Source organism: Dromiciops gliroides, chromosome 4, assembly GCF_019393635.1.
Source record: "Dromiciops gliroides isolate mDroGli1 chromosome 4, mDroGli1.pri, whole genome shotgun sequence".
In the NCBI taxonomy this organism is placed as follows: domain Eukaryota; kingdom Metazoa; phylum Chordata; class Mammalia; order Microbiotheria; family Microbiotheriidae; genus Dromiciops; species Dromiciops gliroides.
In genome coordinates this window covers 475,222,666-475,239,547 of record NC_057864.1, presented here as the reverse complement: position 1 = coordinate 475,239,547, position 16,882 = coordinate 475,222,666, and the positions used below count along the sequence as shown (strand labels likewise).

Genomic DNA, 16,882 nt, shown 5'->3' with positions numbered 1-16,882 from the left:
TTAAAAATAAATAAATGCTTTACAGATATCATCCCTTCATAACCAATTCTCCCCTGTGCCCTCTATCTAAATTTATTCCTATTATCTGCCCTAATACTGAGAAAATTCTTATGAGTTAGAAGTATTATCTTCCCATGTAGGAATGTAAACAGTTGGGGGGCAGCTAGGTGGCACAGTGGATAGAGCACCGGCCCTGGAGTCAGGAGGACCTGAGTTCAAATCCGACCTCAGACGTTTGACACTTACTAGCTGTGTGATCCTGGGCAAGTCACTTAACCCCAATTGCCTCGCCAAAAAAAAAAAAAGAATGTAAACAGTTTAACCTTTTAACATCCCTCTTGATTTCTTTTTCCTGTTTACCTTTTTATGCTCCTCTAGGGTCTTATATTTGAAAGTCATATTTTCTATTCAGTTCAGATCTTTTCATCACAAATACTTGAAAGTCCTCTTTTTCATCGAAGTCCCATTTTTCCACCTGAAAGATTATACCGTTTTGCTGGAGAGGTGATTCTTGCTTGTAATCCCAATTCCTTTGCCTTCTGGAATATCATATTCCATACCCTCTGAGCCTTTAATATAGAAGGTATTAGATTGTGTGCTTTCCTGACTGTGGCTCCACAGTACATGAAATGTTTCTTTCTGGTTGCTTGCAGTATTTTTTCCTTGACCTGGGAGCTCTGGAATTTGGCTATAATATTCCTGGAAGTTTTCCTTTTGGGATCTCTTTCAGGAGGTGATTGGTGGATTCTTTCAATTTCTATCTTACCTTCTGTTTCGCAAATATCAAGGCAATTTTCCCTGACAATCTCTTGGAAGATGATGTCTAAGCTCTTGTTTTAATCATGGGTTTCAGGTAGTCCAATAATTTTCAAATTATCTCTCCTGGATCTATTTTCCAGGTCAGCTGTTTTTCCAAGGAGATATTTCACATTGCCTTCTATTTTTTTATTCATGTGGTTTTGCTCTATTGTGTCTTGGTTTCTCATAAAGTCATTAGCTTCCATTTGTTCAATCCTAATTCTTAGGCAATTATTTTCTTCAGAGAACTTTTCCATTTGGCTTTTCAAGCTGTTGACTTTTTTTCTCATTAACTTTCCTGCATCACTTTCATTTCTCTTTCCATTTTTTCCTCTACCGCTCTTACTTTATCTTCAAAGTCCTTTTTGAGTGCCTCTGTGGCCTGAGAACAATTCATATTTTTCTTGGAAGCTTTTGATATAGGAGTCCTGTCATTGTTGTCCTCTTCTGAGGGTGCACCTAGAACTTCTTTGTCACTAAAGAAACTTTCTACGGTCTGCATCTTTCTCTGTCTGCTCATCTTGTCCGCCTATTTCTTGACTTTTAACTCCTTCTTAAAGTGGAGCACTGCTTCCAGGTTGCATTGTCCCAAGGTGGTATAATTTAAGGAATGGCAGGCCTATGCTCTGGTCTGTAAATAACCCCAGACCTACTTTCTCTTCAATCAGAAAACCAAATTTTTGTTTTGCTGGGTCTATAGCTCCAACAAGCTGGTAGCCCTCTCCCACCTGGGCCGTCACCACTCAAGGCTGCTTCCTGGTTCCCAACAGGGGTAAAACAACCGAGGTCTGCCTTAGCACCAGCAGAGACCCCTGTAATCCTCCCCCTGGCCAACCACTCAGCCCTCTTACCAGACTGTGAGCTTAGTTCCAGAAGAAGCCAACTCTGCAGCTGATTCAGAGGCTCCAGAGGTCTCTTTCTCTTGCTCAGCCTGCCTGGGGCTGGATCTGTGTCAGTGCCACCTCGGGGTTGAGTTCCATTCTCGCCCCAACACAGCAGACCCTTCCTACCGACCTTCCAAGCCATCCTTGGCTGGAAAATAATTTCACCCCATCCTTTTGTGGGTTCACTGCTACAGGTATGTCTTTTTTTTTGTGGGGGGGTGAGGCAATTGGGGTTAAGTGACTTGCCCAGGGTCACACAGCTAGTAAGTGTTAAGTGTCTGCAGCTGGATTTGAACTCAGGTCCTCCTGACTTCAAGGCTGGTGCTCTATCCACTGCGCCACCTAGCTGCCCCCCAGGTATGTCCTATGGCATTATTTGAAGGGATTTGGGCGAGGGCTCTGAGGAGTTACTGCCATCTTGGCTCTAGATGAGACATTTTCTAACTCCCATTCTGCTCAGTGATGCTGTGACTGGCGTCATGGAGGATACTGGGATGACTAAGAAATGGATTTTGCCCTCCAGCGGATATACCGGACATACATCATATGGCTAAGATTCTATTTTTAAAATTATTGATATCTTTTATTTTTATACTGCTCACACTTTCCCATGTATCTGTCTCCTTCCCTGTCCCAGAGAGCCAATCTTTATAACAGAGAATAAATAAGAGGAAGAGAAATCGGTCTAGCAAAACTAACCAATATATAGAAAGTGTCTGATATCATATGCCACGTTTCATACCTGTAGTTCCCCACCTCTGCAAAGAAGGCGGGGCGGTGTGGCCAAACTCATATTCATCAGATGTTAACAGCCACAGGGAAGCTGGACTCACTGCTGATTGAAGAATTCAGTTGGGAAGTGATGAGAAAATGGGATGTAATGGAGAGAGATTCGTAAGATTAGGGTATTTAGAACTAGAATGAGCCTCAGAGGCTGCCTGGTCCAATCCCTCCATTTTACAGTGAGGGCAGGTGATTTACCCAAGGTCACACACAGGTCGCAAGTGCGTAGTTAGGAATCTGACTCAGGTCTTCCCAACTCCAGATTCAGTCTTCATTTCACTGCCTTCAGAACACTGCTCTGTGAGTCAGGAGACCAGGGTGCTTATTCAGCTCTTATATATATATTAGTTTTGGGGCCCCAGTAACTGACTTCCTGTCTCATCATCAGTTTCCTCATCCACAGAAGGGAAATAATAGGACTTAATCCACCCTACCACCCAGGAGAATAAAAACTTTGTAAACTTGAAAACATTCAGGAATGGGGAGCTGGTATCAATTCTATTTATTCGGGGTTCCACAGGCAGTCAGCCTCAGAGCCAGGGGGACCTTAGTTTAAGTCCCATCTCTTCTTAGGACCCTAGGTTGCAGGGAAGGTGACGCCCTGCGCTGGTGGAGGAAGTTCCCTCATATGGGAGTTCCCTATACTATTGAATTCTCAGGCCCTGTCTCCTCTTAGATGTTCAGAGAAAGGAGAGCTCCCTATGTGACTTCATCGAGGAGGCAAGAGCTGAAGGGCTTCTTCTGACTAGGCCTTCCCCCTTGTTGGAAGGCCAGGCTTGGTTGGAGGGGGCAGGAGGCAGCTCATTTTCATTTTCCCAGAAAGATCCCAGCAGTGGTCCAGCCTGGATTTATTTACTTTCCAGTTTTTGCCACATGCAGCGGAGTGAACTTTTCACCCCAAGTCAAGGCCTTCGGGGTGGGAGGACCCTTGGAAAATGGCATTCTCACAAGGCAACCATGAGCACAAGCAAAACTCCTTCCTTAGACCCTTCAATCTCCCAGCTGTGTCCAGGTTTTGGCTCATTAATCTTTCAATATGGCCCTGGGAGGTGGGAGGAGCTGAGGGAGAAGGGAGGCAATGGAGAGATTACAGAGCTTTCATCTGGGCTACCACCCGCTACCCCAGTGGGCAGCCAGGTAGATGATGGAGGGGTTGTCCCAGCTGACCACTCTCCTCATTAGGAAATGGTAGCAATCCAATAAAAGGGGGGCAGTGCAGATCGGGTAAGCCTCACCAGGTGAAAGATTCTCTTTCACCAAGATTAATGATTGTTTTTAAAACAAATTGCCAAGCTTCATAGAAGGGGCAGGGCATGTGAGGTCTGGAGTCTAGAGTTCCATTTATTAACTGGGACGGGGCTGTGGGCCAGTTGTTTTTTGGTTTTTTTTGCAGGGCAATGAGGGTTAAGTGACTTGCCCAGGGTCACACAGCTAGTAAGTGTCCAGTGTCTGAGGCTGGATTTGAACTCAGGTCCTCCTGAATCCAGGGCTGGTGCTTTATCCACTGCGCCACCTAGCTGCCCCCCAGTTGTTTTTTTAATCTCCCGGAGCCTCAGCCTCCACATCAGAAAAATCAGCAATGCTTCCATTTCTCCACCTTAGGGCAGTGGGTATAGTTAAAGTATTGCTTTGTTTGTTTTGCTTTATTTTGGTCCAAACCCGTGGTTTCATTAGGTGATTTTTTTTTTTAGTGAGGCAATTGGGGTTAAGTGACTTGCCCAGGATCACACAGCTAGTAAGTGTTAAGTGTCTGAGGCCGGATTTGAACTCAGGTCCTCCTGACTCCAGGGCCGGTGCTCTATCCACTGCGCTACCTAGCTGCCCCTTATTAGGTGATTTTAATAGTGAGGAAACCTCTACCTCCCTGTATACATCAGTATCTTCTCAACAGCCTGTAGTCTTGGAGAGCTGCCGGTGCCTCGGCCTGCTTAAGTGATTTGCCTTAACACTTCCTAGCTGTGTGACCCTGGGCAAGTCACTTAACCCCAATTGCCTCACCAAAAAAAAAAAAAAAAAAGAAATGATTCCACTCCATTCTCAGTGGGCCTCAAAAGATCCTAGAGCCATATAGGGGCCAGCGAGTCCATTTTATAGATGAGAAAGCCGAGGTCCAGAGAAGAGAAACAACCTCTCCAAAGTCACAAAGGCAACAAGAGGAGAGAACTGGGGTTCAAACACGGCTCTTCAGATCCCAAACCCAGTGCTGTCTGCACTATAATGAACCACTTAGCGAGGATTTATTAAATGCCTGCCGTGTGCCTGGAGTGTATTCTAGCCCTGTTGCAAGAAAGAGAATTTAACTTAAAGCGGGTTGGTTGGCTTTGGATGCCCCCCGTGGGGTTTTCTCTCCTGGGTTACTGAAGGCTAAATAGTGTTATTATTCGTGTTTTATATTTGTAGCGGGATGCTTGGTCTACTGTAACCATTTTCTTTTTGGTTGTTTTTCCCCCTGTGGGTTTTTATTATTTTGAATAGAAGGGAGAGATGTCAAATAGAGTATCCCAGTAGCCCAGGCACCTGAGTCTCTCCTCTGCCACTCTTGTCCCCTCCCCCTTCTCTTTTTCCTCTTGGATTCGGTCTCATAGTTTTCTCCTGACTCTCCCTGCCTCCATTTTCTCCCCTCCACTTCATCTGACTTAGCATTGCCAAGAGAAGCTTGCCAAAGCAGCTATCATGTCTCTCCTTTGCTAATGAACCTTCAATGACTCCCCATTACTTATGGACTTTGGTTTAAACTCTGACTTACCTTTCCTCCTTGGTGAGGTCTTACTGTGACCAAACCTGCCTGCTTGTCTTCCCCTTGCCTAATTCTATATTTTACTTATACCATTCTCTGCCCCTACTACTATTCATTCATTCATGCAATAAACGTTTTTTGTTTGTGTTTTTTGCGGGGCAATGAGGGTTAAGTGACTTGCCCAGGGTCACACAGCTAGTAGGTGTCAAGTGTCTGAGGTCAGACTGGAACTTAGGTCCTCCTGAGTCCAGGGCCGGTGCTTTATCCACTGTGCCACCTAGCTGCCCCCCATGCAATAAACATTTATTAAGCACCTACTATGTGCCAGGCTCTGATGTTGCTCACTGTGGTAAGGTAAACCTTGTATCTATGGTACTTTCCCATCCATTGCCTTGTTTGAGCTTGATTAACAGGCCTGTGGGGTGGGCACAGAAAGGGTTAATGTCCTCATATTTTTTTTTTTTAACAGATTAGAAAACCAAGATTCACAGAGTAGAAGGGACTTGCCCAAAGTCACACCACGTTGTCCCTCCTCCCTTTAATTAGAGGGAGCTAGGTGGATGAATGGATAGCATTGGTGGTCTTACAGTCAAGAAGACCTGAGTTCAAATTCTGCCTCAGATACTTATTAGTTGTGTGGCCCTGGGCAAGTCACTTTACTTCTGTTTGCCTCAGTTTTCCCATCTGCAAAATGAGGATGATAAGCCTGGCCAGGTTGTTGTGAGGATCAAAGGAGATAACATATAGAAAGTCCTTTGTGAACCTTACAGTGTTAAATGCTAACTATTACTATTCATTCCTCCTGCTGGTGTTCTTCTAGCTGATTTATTTTTCCATTTTTGATGGCTGGCCCTGAACCCCTTAAAATGGGCTTTTAATCTATGGTCTACAGACCCCGTTGGGGGCCTTAGCTAGATTTCAGGAAGTCTGTGAACTTGGACAGGCAAAAATTACAGTTTTATTTTCATGAACCTCCAACTGAAATATAGCATTTCCTTCAGTTATTTAAATATATGATTCCGAGAAGGGGCTACAGGAAAGGTGAAGAACCCCCCTCACCTTAGAGGATCAGGCCCAGACCAACTTAGGACAACCACATTCTCCCATTGCATTTGTATGAGTTCAGATGCCAGGTCGGCCTCGTGACATTGATGGAGGACGCTCTGTTCTCCTATTCATTCCCCCTTAGGGGATGTTGGAGGTAACCAGACATTCCCTTTACAAGTGAACCAAGGAGCTGCTGTGATTTACTGTGTCGAGTACTCCCCCACTAGCTGAGAGAACAGCCCACAGACCAACTGGAAACCATAGAAATTCTTGGCAGTGACCTGAGGCTCCTAAAGAGGAAGTAACTTATTCTAGGTCATGTAGCTAATGGGTGCCCCAGGCAGGATTTGAACCCAGGGCTTCTTATGTCTAAATTAAGAAAAGGAAGTTCTTAACTCCTTAAGGAAGGAGTTAACTCTTTAAAATATCTCACTGTCCATTCAGAGAATCATAAAAGCCTGGGAGAAAACAATCTCTTTTTTTTGTTGTTTTAACAAAGGAAAAAACTGAGTCCCAGAGAAGAAAAATGACTCAGTCTTGGCCGTTCAGTGAACTGGTGAGAATCAGAACTAAAAGCCAGCTCTCCCATATCCTGGGCCTGAGGGCTTCCCCTTCAAGGGGCAGTTGTGAAGGGAGGACTGGATGGAGGGGAAATCAGGGTTGGAGAGACCAGGGCTAACTGAAGTGATGGGAGCAGGATGTTCTCATCATGCCTTCTTGCTTTGTGTCCTGCAGGAGGGCATCAGAGAAAAGAACCCGAGGTGGAAATCCCCAGGAAGGCCCGAGAATGCAACCGGAACGCTCAGCGGGTCTCCCCAGACCAGGGCTCGGACGTCTACCTCCTGAGGAAGATGGTGGAAGAGGTCTTTGATGTCCTTTATAGTAAGTCCCTCCCTTTCTCCACACAGGACCCCCGGCGTCTTCTTAGAAATGTCCCCTCCAGCTGAGAGGTCCAGGATGGTCTGGGTATGGCTGCCACACCTCATGGATGGCCTTCCTTTAACAAGCTCAGGGAATGTCCGTCCCTTGTCCCATGGGCTCCCTTCTCCCCTCACCACTGGGCAGTTTTTTTGTTGTTGTTTTTAGTGAGGCAATTGGGGTTAAGTGACTTGCCCAGGGTCACACAGCTAGTAAGTGTTAAGTGTCTGAGGCCGGATTTGAACTCAGGTACTCCCGGCTTCAGGGCCAGTGCTTTATCCACTGCGCCACCTAGCTGCCCCTCTGGGCAGTTTTCATAAAGCCATAGAGTCTCCAAGAGAGGACTTCAAAGGGATCATGTGGTCCTAGGTCTAGAGCTAGAAGAGACTCGGAGACCCCCAGCCCCCTGATTTACAGATGGGGAAACTGAGGTCTTGAAAGATTAAATGACTTACCCAAGGTCACCCAGCTAGTCAGTGTCTGAGATGGGATTCAAAGCCAGACCTTGCTGATTCCTACTCCATTGCTCTCTCAACCACACCATATGCCAAAGACCATCTAGTACAATGCCTTCTTAAACAGATATCCCTTCTCTGCCATCCCCAACAAACAAGGGGTTATCCGGCCTATTTTTGAAGACACCCAATGATGAGGAAACTCCCTCAGTCCATCTCACTGAGGGAGAAGCCTCATGACTAGGAAGGTTTTCCTTATGTTGAGCTGAGATCTCCCTTTGTGCTCTCCGAGTTCAGGCCTCTGGGGCGAAGCAGAACAAGTGAATCCCATTCCCTCCACGAAAGCCCCCCAGCTCTCCCCTGCCCCCCATGTCTGTTCTTCTTGAGTAGCTAAACATCTCCGGTTCTTCTTTTTTTTGGTGAGGCAGTTGGAGTTAAGTGACTTGCCCAGGGCCACACAGTAAGTGTCAAGTGTCTGAGGCTGGATTTGAACTCAGGTCCTCCTGAATCCAGGGCCAGTGCTCTATCCACTGCGCCACCTAGCTGCCCCGCCAGTTCTTCTATCATTCCAGTCACAGGCTTCACTTTAAGGGGATTGGGCTAGGTGAGCGGGGACTAAGGGCAGAGCCTTGGGGGAGCCCGCAGGTAGAGGAAGAAGTGAAGGGGACCCCGAAGGGAATGGTCAAACCGCTGGGAGAAGGACCAGAAGAGAAGAGTGTGGGGAGAGCATGCAGAGGGAGAGGTGCTGATGAGCAGTGTCATCCATTGTCGAGAGGTCAAAGAGGCTGGGAAGAGGCCAGCAGATCTGGCGATTTGGAGGTCATTGGCGCCTTTGGAGGGAGTGGGTTTGGTTGAATGGTGAGGTCAGATGCCAAAGTCCAAAGGACTCAGAAGAGGATGAGGAAGTAGAAGGGTCTGTTGTGCTTGGCTTTCTCCACAGGAGGGAGGGGAGAAAGGGGAAGCGGGCTGGTGGGGATGGCCGGATCAAGGGAGGGGTGTTAATGATGGGAGAGATGTGTACTGGGACAGAAGGTGATGCTTCCTACGCATCCAAACGGATTTCGTTAGAGGAAGCAGGGCAGTCACCGTTCACCCCCACCCAAGGAAGGCGTTGTGCCCCAGTACATGATGGCAAAGTTCCATTGGGTGACATTGGCCATCCCTAGACCCTGGCCTGTGCTGGGCTCTTTGGAACTCACAGAAGATGAGAGAGCATCTGCCCTCCACTGCCCTTTGTATAAGCTTATCTTCTCTAAGTTCAGAGGACCATAGATATCGAACTAAAAGAACCTCTAGTCCAACCTCTCATTTTACAGATAAGGAAACTGAGGCACAGAGAGGGGAAGTAACTTGTTCAAGTGGGCCAGCAAGGAATTAGCAGTAAATGGGAGCGAGAGGGTTGTCTCTTCTTGGGAATCCAGATGAGAGATATCTTGGGGCAGAAGATGAAGAAAAGGGGAATGAGGGTGGGCAGGCCACTGTCTGAGGATGCTGAGATCTTAGGATGAGGAGTTTGCATTGTTTGCAGTGAGCAAGAGGAAGCTACCCTAGAGTGGAGCAGGGGCAGGCCCATCTTGGCCTCCATCCCTTACATCCATAGAAGCAGTGACGCTCACTCCAAACACTCTCTTTTCCTCTCACCACTGAACAGTGGAGCCAAGTATTTTCTCCTGCTGAGGAATGTGGACCATGAGGACACCCTGGCTTGGGACTGGGCTCACAAACAGTGCTCACTGTGACCCTCTCACCCTGCGTTGGGGCAGCAGCACTGGCATGGGGAGCAGACAGACAGTCTGAAGTCTGTCACTAGCTCGCTATGTGATCCTGGACAGGTGACTTGACCTCTCCGGGCTTTATTTTCCCATCCCTCTGTAACATGAGGGGGCTAGACTGGTTGACTCCCTCGGGTCCTTTCTGAATTGCCATGATTCGATGATTCCTGCACAAAAGTCAGGTTGGAAACTCTTGTTGCCGACTTAATTAAAGTGTTATCTGGCCCAGAGAAGAGAGAGAGGAGGAGAAAAGGAAAGCAAGCAAGCCTCAAAGGCAGAGCCCACTTATTGGTGCATGCCACACACCATTAGGCCGTGCATTGAAGCGTCTCACCAGGCTGCTGGAACGACTGGGGATGTCAGGAGGGCCAGAGAATTTGGTTAAATCAGTTACAGATACAAATGAATTCTCCCTCCCCAGCCCCAGTCTGGGCAATGCTGCCTCCTCCCCTCCCACGTACCCCAAAGCGGGAGGAGGAAGAAAAATCCCACAAGTAATCAGTCCCCTCTCATAGGATGAGTTGACCCCTTTGCTCCAGCTTCATGGCTTTGCCTGTCATGTGATAGAACTCAGGAAGAGGCTGGAATGCAGGTCCCATCCCCAGGCAAGGCCTGAGCTCCCTCCCTGCCTCCCCCCACTCAGTCTCGTTCTTACCCTCTTCCTGTCTCTCTGTCTCTCACCTTAACCCAGTGCCTGGCACAGCGTGGGTGCTTAATAAATGCTTATTGATTGATTATTGATTGATCCATTGGTCTCAGCCCTTTATGCCATCCTTGCTTCCCCTTCTTGCTTTTTCCTTCTTTCCATCTCTCTCCTTTCTCTAGTTCTCTCCCTCTCTCCTCACCTTCTCTGTCTCTCTGATGCACTCTGTCACCAGAGTATTCTGTGTGACCTTGGATAAGTCATTTAAACTCCCTATGCCTCAGTTTCCTCACCTGCAAGATGAAAGAGTTGGATTCAATTGCTTCCAAAGTTCCTTGCAACTCTGGAGCTATGGGCCTGTGAGCCTCTCTGGGCCTGAGTTCCCTCATCTGTAAAATGAGGCTCTTGGAGGGGCAGCTAGGTAGAGCAGTGGTTAGAGCCCTGGAGTCAGGAGGACCTGAGTTCAAATCCAAGTTTAGACATTTGACACTTACTAGCTGTGTGACCCTGGGCAAGTCACTTAATCCCAATTGCCTCACCAATAAATAAATAAAAATGAGGCACTTGGACTAGATAGGTTCTGTAGTTCCATTCAGCTCCAGGGCCAGGGTGTTTCCCCTCTCCCACATGTCTCTGTGTCTTCATTCCCCCAGCCCCTTGGTTTCTTTACCCTTGGGTTGGGGGAATGGGAAGGAAGTTGGACTTCATAGAGTCTCCTTCCACTCCCCCAGGTTAGCACTGTCCTCTCCATCCCTCCCCAGAGGTCACTTGGGGGTTACTCAGCTGTAAAGTATGTGGTTTCCCGGGGGGCTTGTTGGGTCTGGTTTTCCCTGGAACTTGGCAGTGGGGAACAGTCAGCAGACAGAGAACGCAGCCCCGGCGCCCCAGGCATCAAACGGCTCCTTGTGGCTCTGGGCCCAGCCCAGCGTGGGGGGTCTCCTCTGCCCCGGGTCTTCTCACCTCCCCTCCCTGCCTAGGTGAGGCCCTGGGCAAGGCCAGCGTTGTCCCCGTGCCCTACGAGAAGCTGTTGAAGGAGCCTGGCTCGCTGGCCGTGCAGGGGCTGCCCGATGGCCTGGCCTTCCGCAAGCCCTCAGACTACGACCTCAAAGCTCTCATGGCGATCCTAGAGCAGAGCCACCGAATCCGCTTCAAGCTCAAGAGGTGAGCATCCCCTTGGGAAGGGGGAGGCCCTGGCCTGGAGGGAGGGGAGGGGGCTCTCTGTGTGCTGGGGAAGACACAGCCCCTGCCCACAGGAAGCAACCTCAGGGAACCCCTGGAGGAGATGGGAAAACGTCAGGAATTCCCCCCAAATACATCTGGAGGTGCACATTTATGTAGCGTAACCTGCGTCCATAGTATGGATCAAGCCCTCCGAGTCAGCTCAGTTGGTCAGAGAAGGCATTCGGGAGGAGGGAAGCTTTGAACCCTATCTGGAAGGGCCACGGATCTGCGGGAAGGGGGAGGGTAGGCACGCTGGGTGGCAGGGACAGCCTGGGCAAAGGTACAGGAGTGGGGATAAGCTGGTGGTCTCTGGAATTAAGCTAAACAGGATGGTTTGGTCTTGAGAAGTCTCGAGTCTTAGCAGAAGCACAGTAAGACATAAGTCTGGTGAGATTCAATGGTATCATGGGAAAGAGCCGATGTCGATGGAGGAGATCTGAAGCCTAGACTAAGGAGTATTGATCTGATCCCATGAGCACTAGGGAGCCATCGTCGGCTTCAGAGCGGAGGAGAGGGGTGTAAAATAATTTGCTTAAGGAAACACCTCGATTTTGGGAGAGAAGAATGTCCCATTTGCAGCAAGATGGTAGAATGAAAAGACTGTGCTGGGAGTGAGGGGATCTGGTTCTATCACCATCCAGGTGGGTGGCCTTGGACCAGTCACTCGCCCTGTCTGGGCCCCAGGGTTCTGCGAAATGAAGAGAAGAATAATTAGCACCTGCCCCGGCTGCCACTCAGAGGATAGGGATGGGCCTGGGAATAGTTTATATAGGGAATTCCTGGCTGAGGAAATTCTTTTCTACTTGGGCAAAGCTGTGGCTTCCCAGCAACTCTCAGCCTTAGAGTTATTAGAGACCCCAGAGGGACTTTCCCAGGGCCCCACAGGATGTATCAGAGACAGAGCTTGAACCCAGGTCCTCCTGGGTCTCCATCCACTGTGCCGGAGGATTTTATGTGAAATTGCTTGGTGACAAGGTGAAAGCACTGCATAAATAGCAGGCATCGATCCCCTGTGACCCTCTTTGCTCACCTCTCCTCTCTTCCCCCAACCTCAGGCCCCCAGACGACAATGGACGGGACTCCAAGTCCAGCGTGGAGCTAAACTGTGTCTCTCTGTTGCCTAAGGGGCCCCGGGACCCCGGCCTCAATGCCCAGGCCCCCAAGCCTGCTTCCCAGGACCTTTCAGCCTCCTCAGCAGCCATGACCAATTTCTTGTACAATGTCTCCCTACCCAACCACGTCACCATGGACCTCAAGCAGGAGGGCCTGACCAGCCTGCCCACCGCCACCGACCTCCTCCTGGCTCGCCCTGGCGGAGAGCCCAAGACTCCAGGTGCCCAGGACTTCCCTGACTGCTGTGGTAATGCTATTATCTAGCCCTTCCCCCAGAAGGCAAGAATGGGTGTGGGAGCGGGGACAGAGGATGCATCAGCTATCAGGACCCTGGAGAGAAGCCGCTCTAAGCCAGGGAACATAAATAAGATGCTAGCATGAATAACCACCACAACAATAATGTTTGCAAAGTGCTTTACAGATTTTATCTCATTAAAATAATAGCATCCTAGATCCAGTGTATTAGGAACCTTAAAGGTCTGCTATCCACCCATTTTACAGATGAAAGAACTTGGGCTCAGAGACTTTAATTGACTTAACCAAAGTCACACAGCAGGTCAGGAGACAGACTGTGAGGATCCCTTTTCCCTCTCTCTCTCTCTGTCACTGTTTCTTTCTCTCTCTCATCCTCAGTCTCTCCTTATCTACTGGCTTTTTCCCTGCTGCTTACAAAAATGCCAAGGTCTCCCTTTCATTTGATCTGACCATTTCTGCTCACCGGTAGCCCAGTGTTCCTCTTTCCTTTCATAGGTAAACTAGAGAAAGCCATCTACATGAGATACTTCCACTTACTTTCCTTTCACTCCTAAACCTTCTGCAATCAGGCTTCTGACCTCATTACTCAACTGGAATTACTCTTTCCAAAATTACCCATGATCTGATTGCCAAATCTGGTGACCTTTTTTCAAGTATAATCCTTTTTACCTCCGTGCGGTATTTGATATTGTTGATCACCTCCTCCTACAGGATGCTGATCTCTCCTGGTTTTCTACTTTCTATCCACCTGTTTCTTTTCCATCCCCTTTGCTGGTTCTTCATCCCCCCAGGGCTCTGCCCTGTGTTCTCTTTTATCACTACATTCTCTCAGCTGATGATCTCATCAACTCTTATAGTTCAATTATCATCTCTAAACAGATAATTCCAATATCTGTACCTCCAACCCTAATCATTCTGTTGACCTCCTGTCTCACATCTCCAGCTGCCTGTTGTGCATCTCAAACTCAACACAACCAAAGCAGAACTCATTATCTTCCCCTAGAACCTTTTCTCCTCCTGAACCTCCCTACTACTATTCAGGATATCACTGTCCTCCCAGTCACCTTGACCCACATACTCAGTTTCATCCTAAATTCTTCAGTCTGACTTACCCCAGATACCCAGTCTGTTGATAAATCTTGCCATAGCTGCCTTCCCAGTATTTCTCATAAGTAAGTAAGTAAATAAATAAATATATATGTATATGTGTGTGTGTGTGTGTGTGTGTGTGTATACACACACACATACATACCATTGCCTACGCTCATGTCATAACCCTAATCCTGGTTCTCATTTCTTGCCCAATCTGTTGCAATAGCCTTCTCATTGGTCTCCCTCACTCCAATCTATCGTTTCAGTGGCTGACCTGCTTTTCTAAAGTTCCGCATCACCTCGCCCCCCTCTACCACTCCAGTAGGCTCCCTATCATCTCCAGAATCAATTGTAGAGTCTTCTGTTTACCTCTCAGAGCCCCATGTAGCCTGACCACTTCCTTTCTTTTTTTTAAATTAATAAAGTATTTGATTTTTTTTCCCATTACGTGTAAAGATAGTTCTCAACTTTTGTTTATACAAGCTTTACAATTTCAGATTTTTCTCCCTCCCTCCCCCCTCCCCTAGACAGCAGGTAATCTGATATAGGTTTTTATATATATATGTGTGTGTGTGTGTGTGTGTGTGTGTGTGTGTGTGTGTGTGTGTGTGTGTGTGTGTGTGTGTATATATATATATATATAATAACATTAATCATATTTCTGTATTAGTCATGTTATAAGAGAAAAATCAGAGCAATGACGAAAAACCTCAAAATGGAAAAACAACAGCACCAAAAACAAAAGAAATAATATGGTTCAATCAGCATCTATACTCCACAGTTCTTTTTTTTTTTTCCTGGATTTGAAGATCGTCTTCTATCATGAGTTCCCTGGAACTCTTCTGTATCATTGCATTGGTGAGAAGAATATAGTCCATCACAGTAGATCAGCACTCAATGTTGATGATACTGTGTACAATGTTCTTCTGGTTCTGCTTATCTCACTCATCATCAGCCCACGCAAGACCCTCCAGGTTTCTCTGAACTCCTCCTGCTCATCATTTCTTACAGCACAATAGTATTCCATTGTATTCATATACCACAACTTGTCCAGCCATTCCCCAATGGATGGGCATCCCCTCAACTTCCAATTCCTTGCTACCACGTAAAGAGCAGCTATAAATATTTTTGTACATGTGGGTCCCTTTCCCCCTTCCATGATTTCTTTGGGGAAAAGACCCAAAAGTGGTATTGCTGGGTCAAAGGGTATAGACAGCTTTATAACCCTTTGGGCATAATTCCAAATTGCTCTCCAGAATGGTTGGATCAGTTCACAGCTCCACCAACAATGCATTAGTGTTCCCATTTTCCCACAGCTTCTCCAACATTTATTATTTTCCTTTTTTGTCATTTTAGCCAATCTGATAGGTGTCAGGTGGTACCTCAGAGTTGTTTTAATTTGCATCTCTCTAATCATTAGAGATTTAGAGCATTTTTTCATGTGGGAATAGATAGCTTTGGTTTCTTCATCAGAAAACTGCCTGTTCATATCCTTTGACCATTTCTCAATTGGGGAATGACTTGGGTTCTTATAAATTTGATTTAGTTCCCTATATATTTTAGAGATGAGGCCTTTATCAGAAGTACTGGCCTCAAAAATTGTTTCCCAGCTTTCTGCCTCCCTTCTAATTTTGGATGCATTGCTTCTGTTTGTACAAAAAATTTTTAATTTAATGTAATCAAAATCATCCATTTTGCATTTTATAATATACTCTATCTTGTTTGCTGACTACTTCCTTTCAAGAGTCATTACTCCCATGGTTTCCACAATCCAGCCACCCTGGCCTTGAACATGACCCTCCTCCATCTCCTGACCCCATGCTTTTTCACTGGCTCTTCCCCATGCCTGCTCCCTCACCTCCACCTCTCACTTAGAACAATGCCTTACATATAGTTGGCACTTAACAAATGTTTATTGACCGACTGACTGACCAAAGCTTGAAGGAAGTTGCTTAATGAAGAACCAATGGAGGTCATAGAAGGCAATGAGTCAGGGGCCTTTCTGGCTCCTCTGTGACCTGGACTTTGGCCTCCTTCATGGGCCTCATTTTCCCCATCTGTAAAATTGAGCTAGAAGATCTCAAAGTTCCCTTCATAGCCTATGGTTCCATGATCGAAATGGAAGTAATACTGGCCTGGAAACCGGGTGTCCTGGTCTCCCATCCCACCTCCCTTACGAACGTGCTGGCTGATGCTGAGCCATAGATGTGTCTGCTCTTGGCTTCCCATCGTATAAAATGAGGACTCCCAAGGTCCCCTCCAGCTCCAGCTGTCTCATATAGGGGAGAGGAACAGCTTCCAGGTCAAACATGTTTTTATTGTGTTCTTCCTGTATGTCCAGTCTTTTGTTGGGCAGAGGACTGGAGGGAGGAAGATGACAGAGAGGAGGAGAGTGTGTCCTTGCCCCAAAGGAGTTCACAGTCTCATTAGGGTTCATACATGTGAAAGAAATCAAGACATAGAATAAAAGCCAATGGATTCTCATTTTGACTTAGCAAGTATTAAGCACCTACTACATGCGCTGTATAAGCACTGAGGAATGCACAGATAGAAGACAGTGTGTCAAAAGGCCTAAGATAGAAACAGAGTATCCCTTTCCCTCAAGAAACTTATATTCTGGGGGCAGCTAGGTGGCGCGGTGAATAAAGCACCAACCCTGGATTCAGGAGGACCTGAGTTCAAATTCATCCTCAGACACTTGACACTTAATAGCTGTGTGACCCTGGGCAAATCACTTAAATCTCATTTCCCTGCCCTCCCCCCCCCCCCAAAAAAAAAGAAAGAAACATATTCTAATGGGGGAAAGGGAAACAACAGTGTATACAGATAAATACCCATAAGTCATTTCAGGCAGATGGGAAGAGCAAAAACATCTGTGAGGAAGAGGAAGATCACCTTGGAGAAAGTGGTACTTGAGGAGGGAGTGTGTACCTGGCCTGAAACACAGCCTAGGCAAAGGTTCAGAGAGGGTAGTTGTGATGCTATATAGGAGAAGCCCCCGGTATGCTCGTTTGGGTAGGATGCAGAGTTGTGTGAGGGAGAATAAGGGGAAACCAGTTTGGTAAAATAGATTGGTGGCAGATTAATGAAGGACTTTAAAGGCCAAAGAGAATTCCTAATTTTCCCTAGGGGTCATAGGAAGCAGGGAAGTGACATGATCACTC

At 47.2% G+C, this 16,882-nt stretch overlaps 1 protein-coding gene across 4 annotated transcripts in view; it reads left to right on the top strand.

The window, feature by feature from the left end:
- Nucleotides 1–16,882, top strand: part of GTF2IRD1 (GTF2I repeat domain containing 1) — a 244,094-nt gene that overhangs the window by 106,071 nt on the left and 121,141 nt on the right. For 3 of the 4 annotated variants that reach the window (XM_043964257.1, XM_043964255.1, XM_043964258.1), the window contains exons 4-6: nt 6,985–7,131; nt 11,015–11,198; nt 12,314–12,618. In XM_043964257.1, the coding sequence (XP_043820192.1) occupies nt 6,985–7,131; nt 11,015–11,198; nt 12,314–12,618 (636 nt within the window). The remainder of the gene's footprint in view (nt 1–6,984; nt 7,132–11,014; nt 11,199–12,313; nt 12,619–16,882) is intronic. The other variant, XM_043964256.1, reaches the window with a different exon arrangement.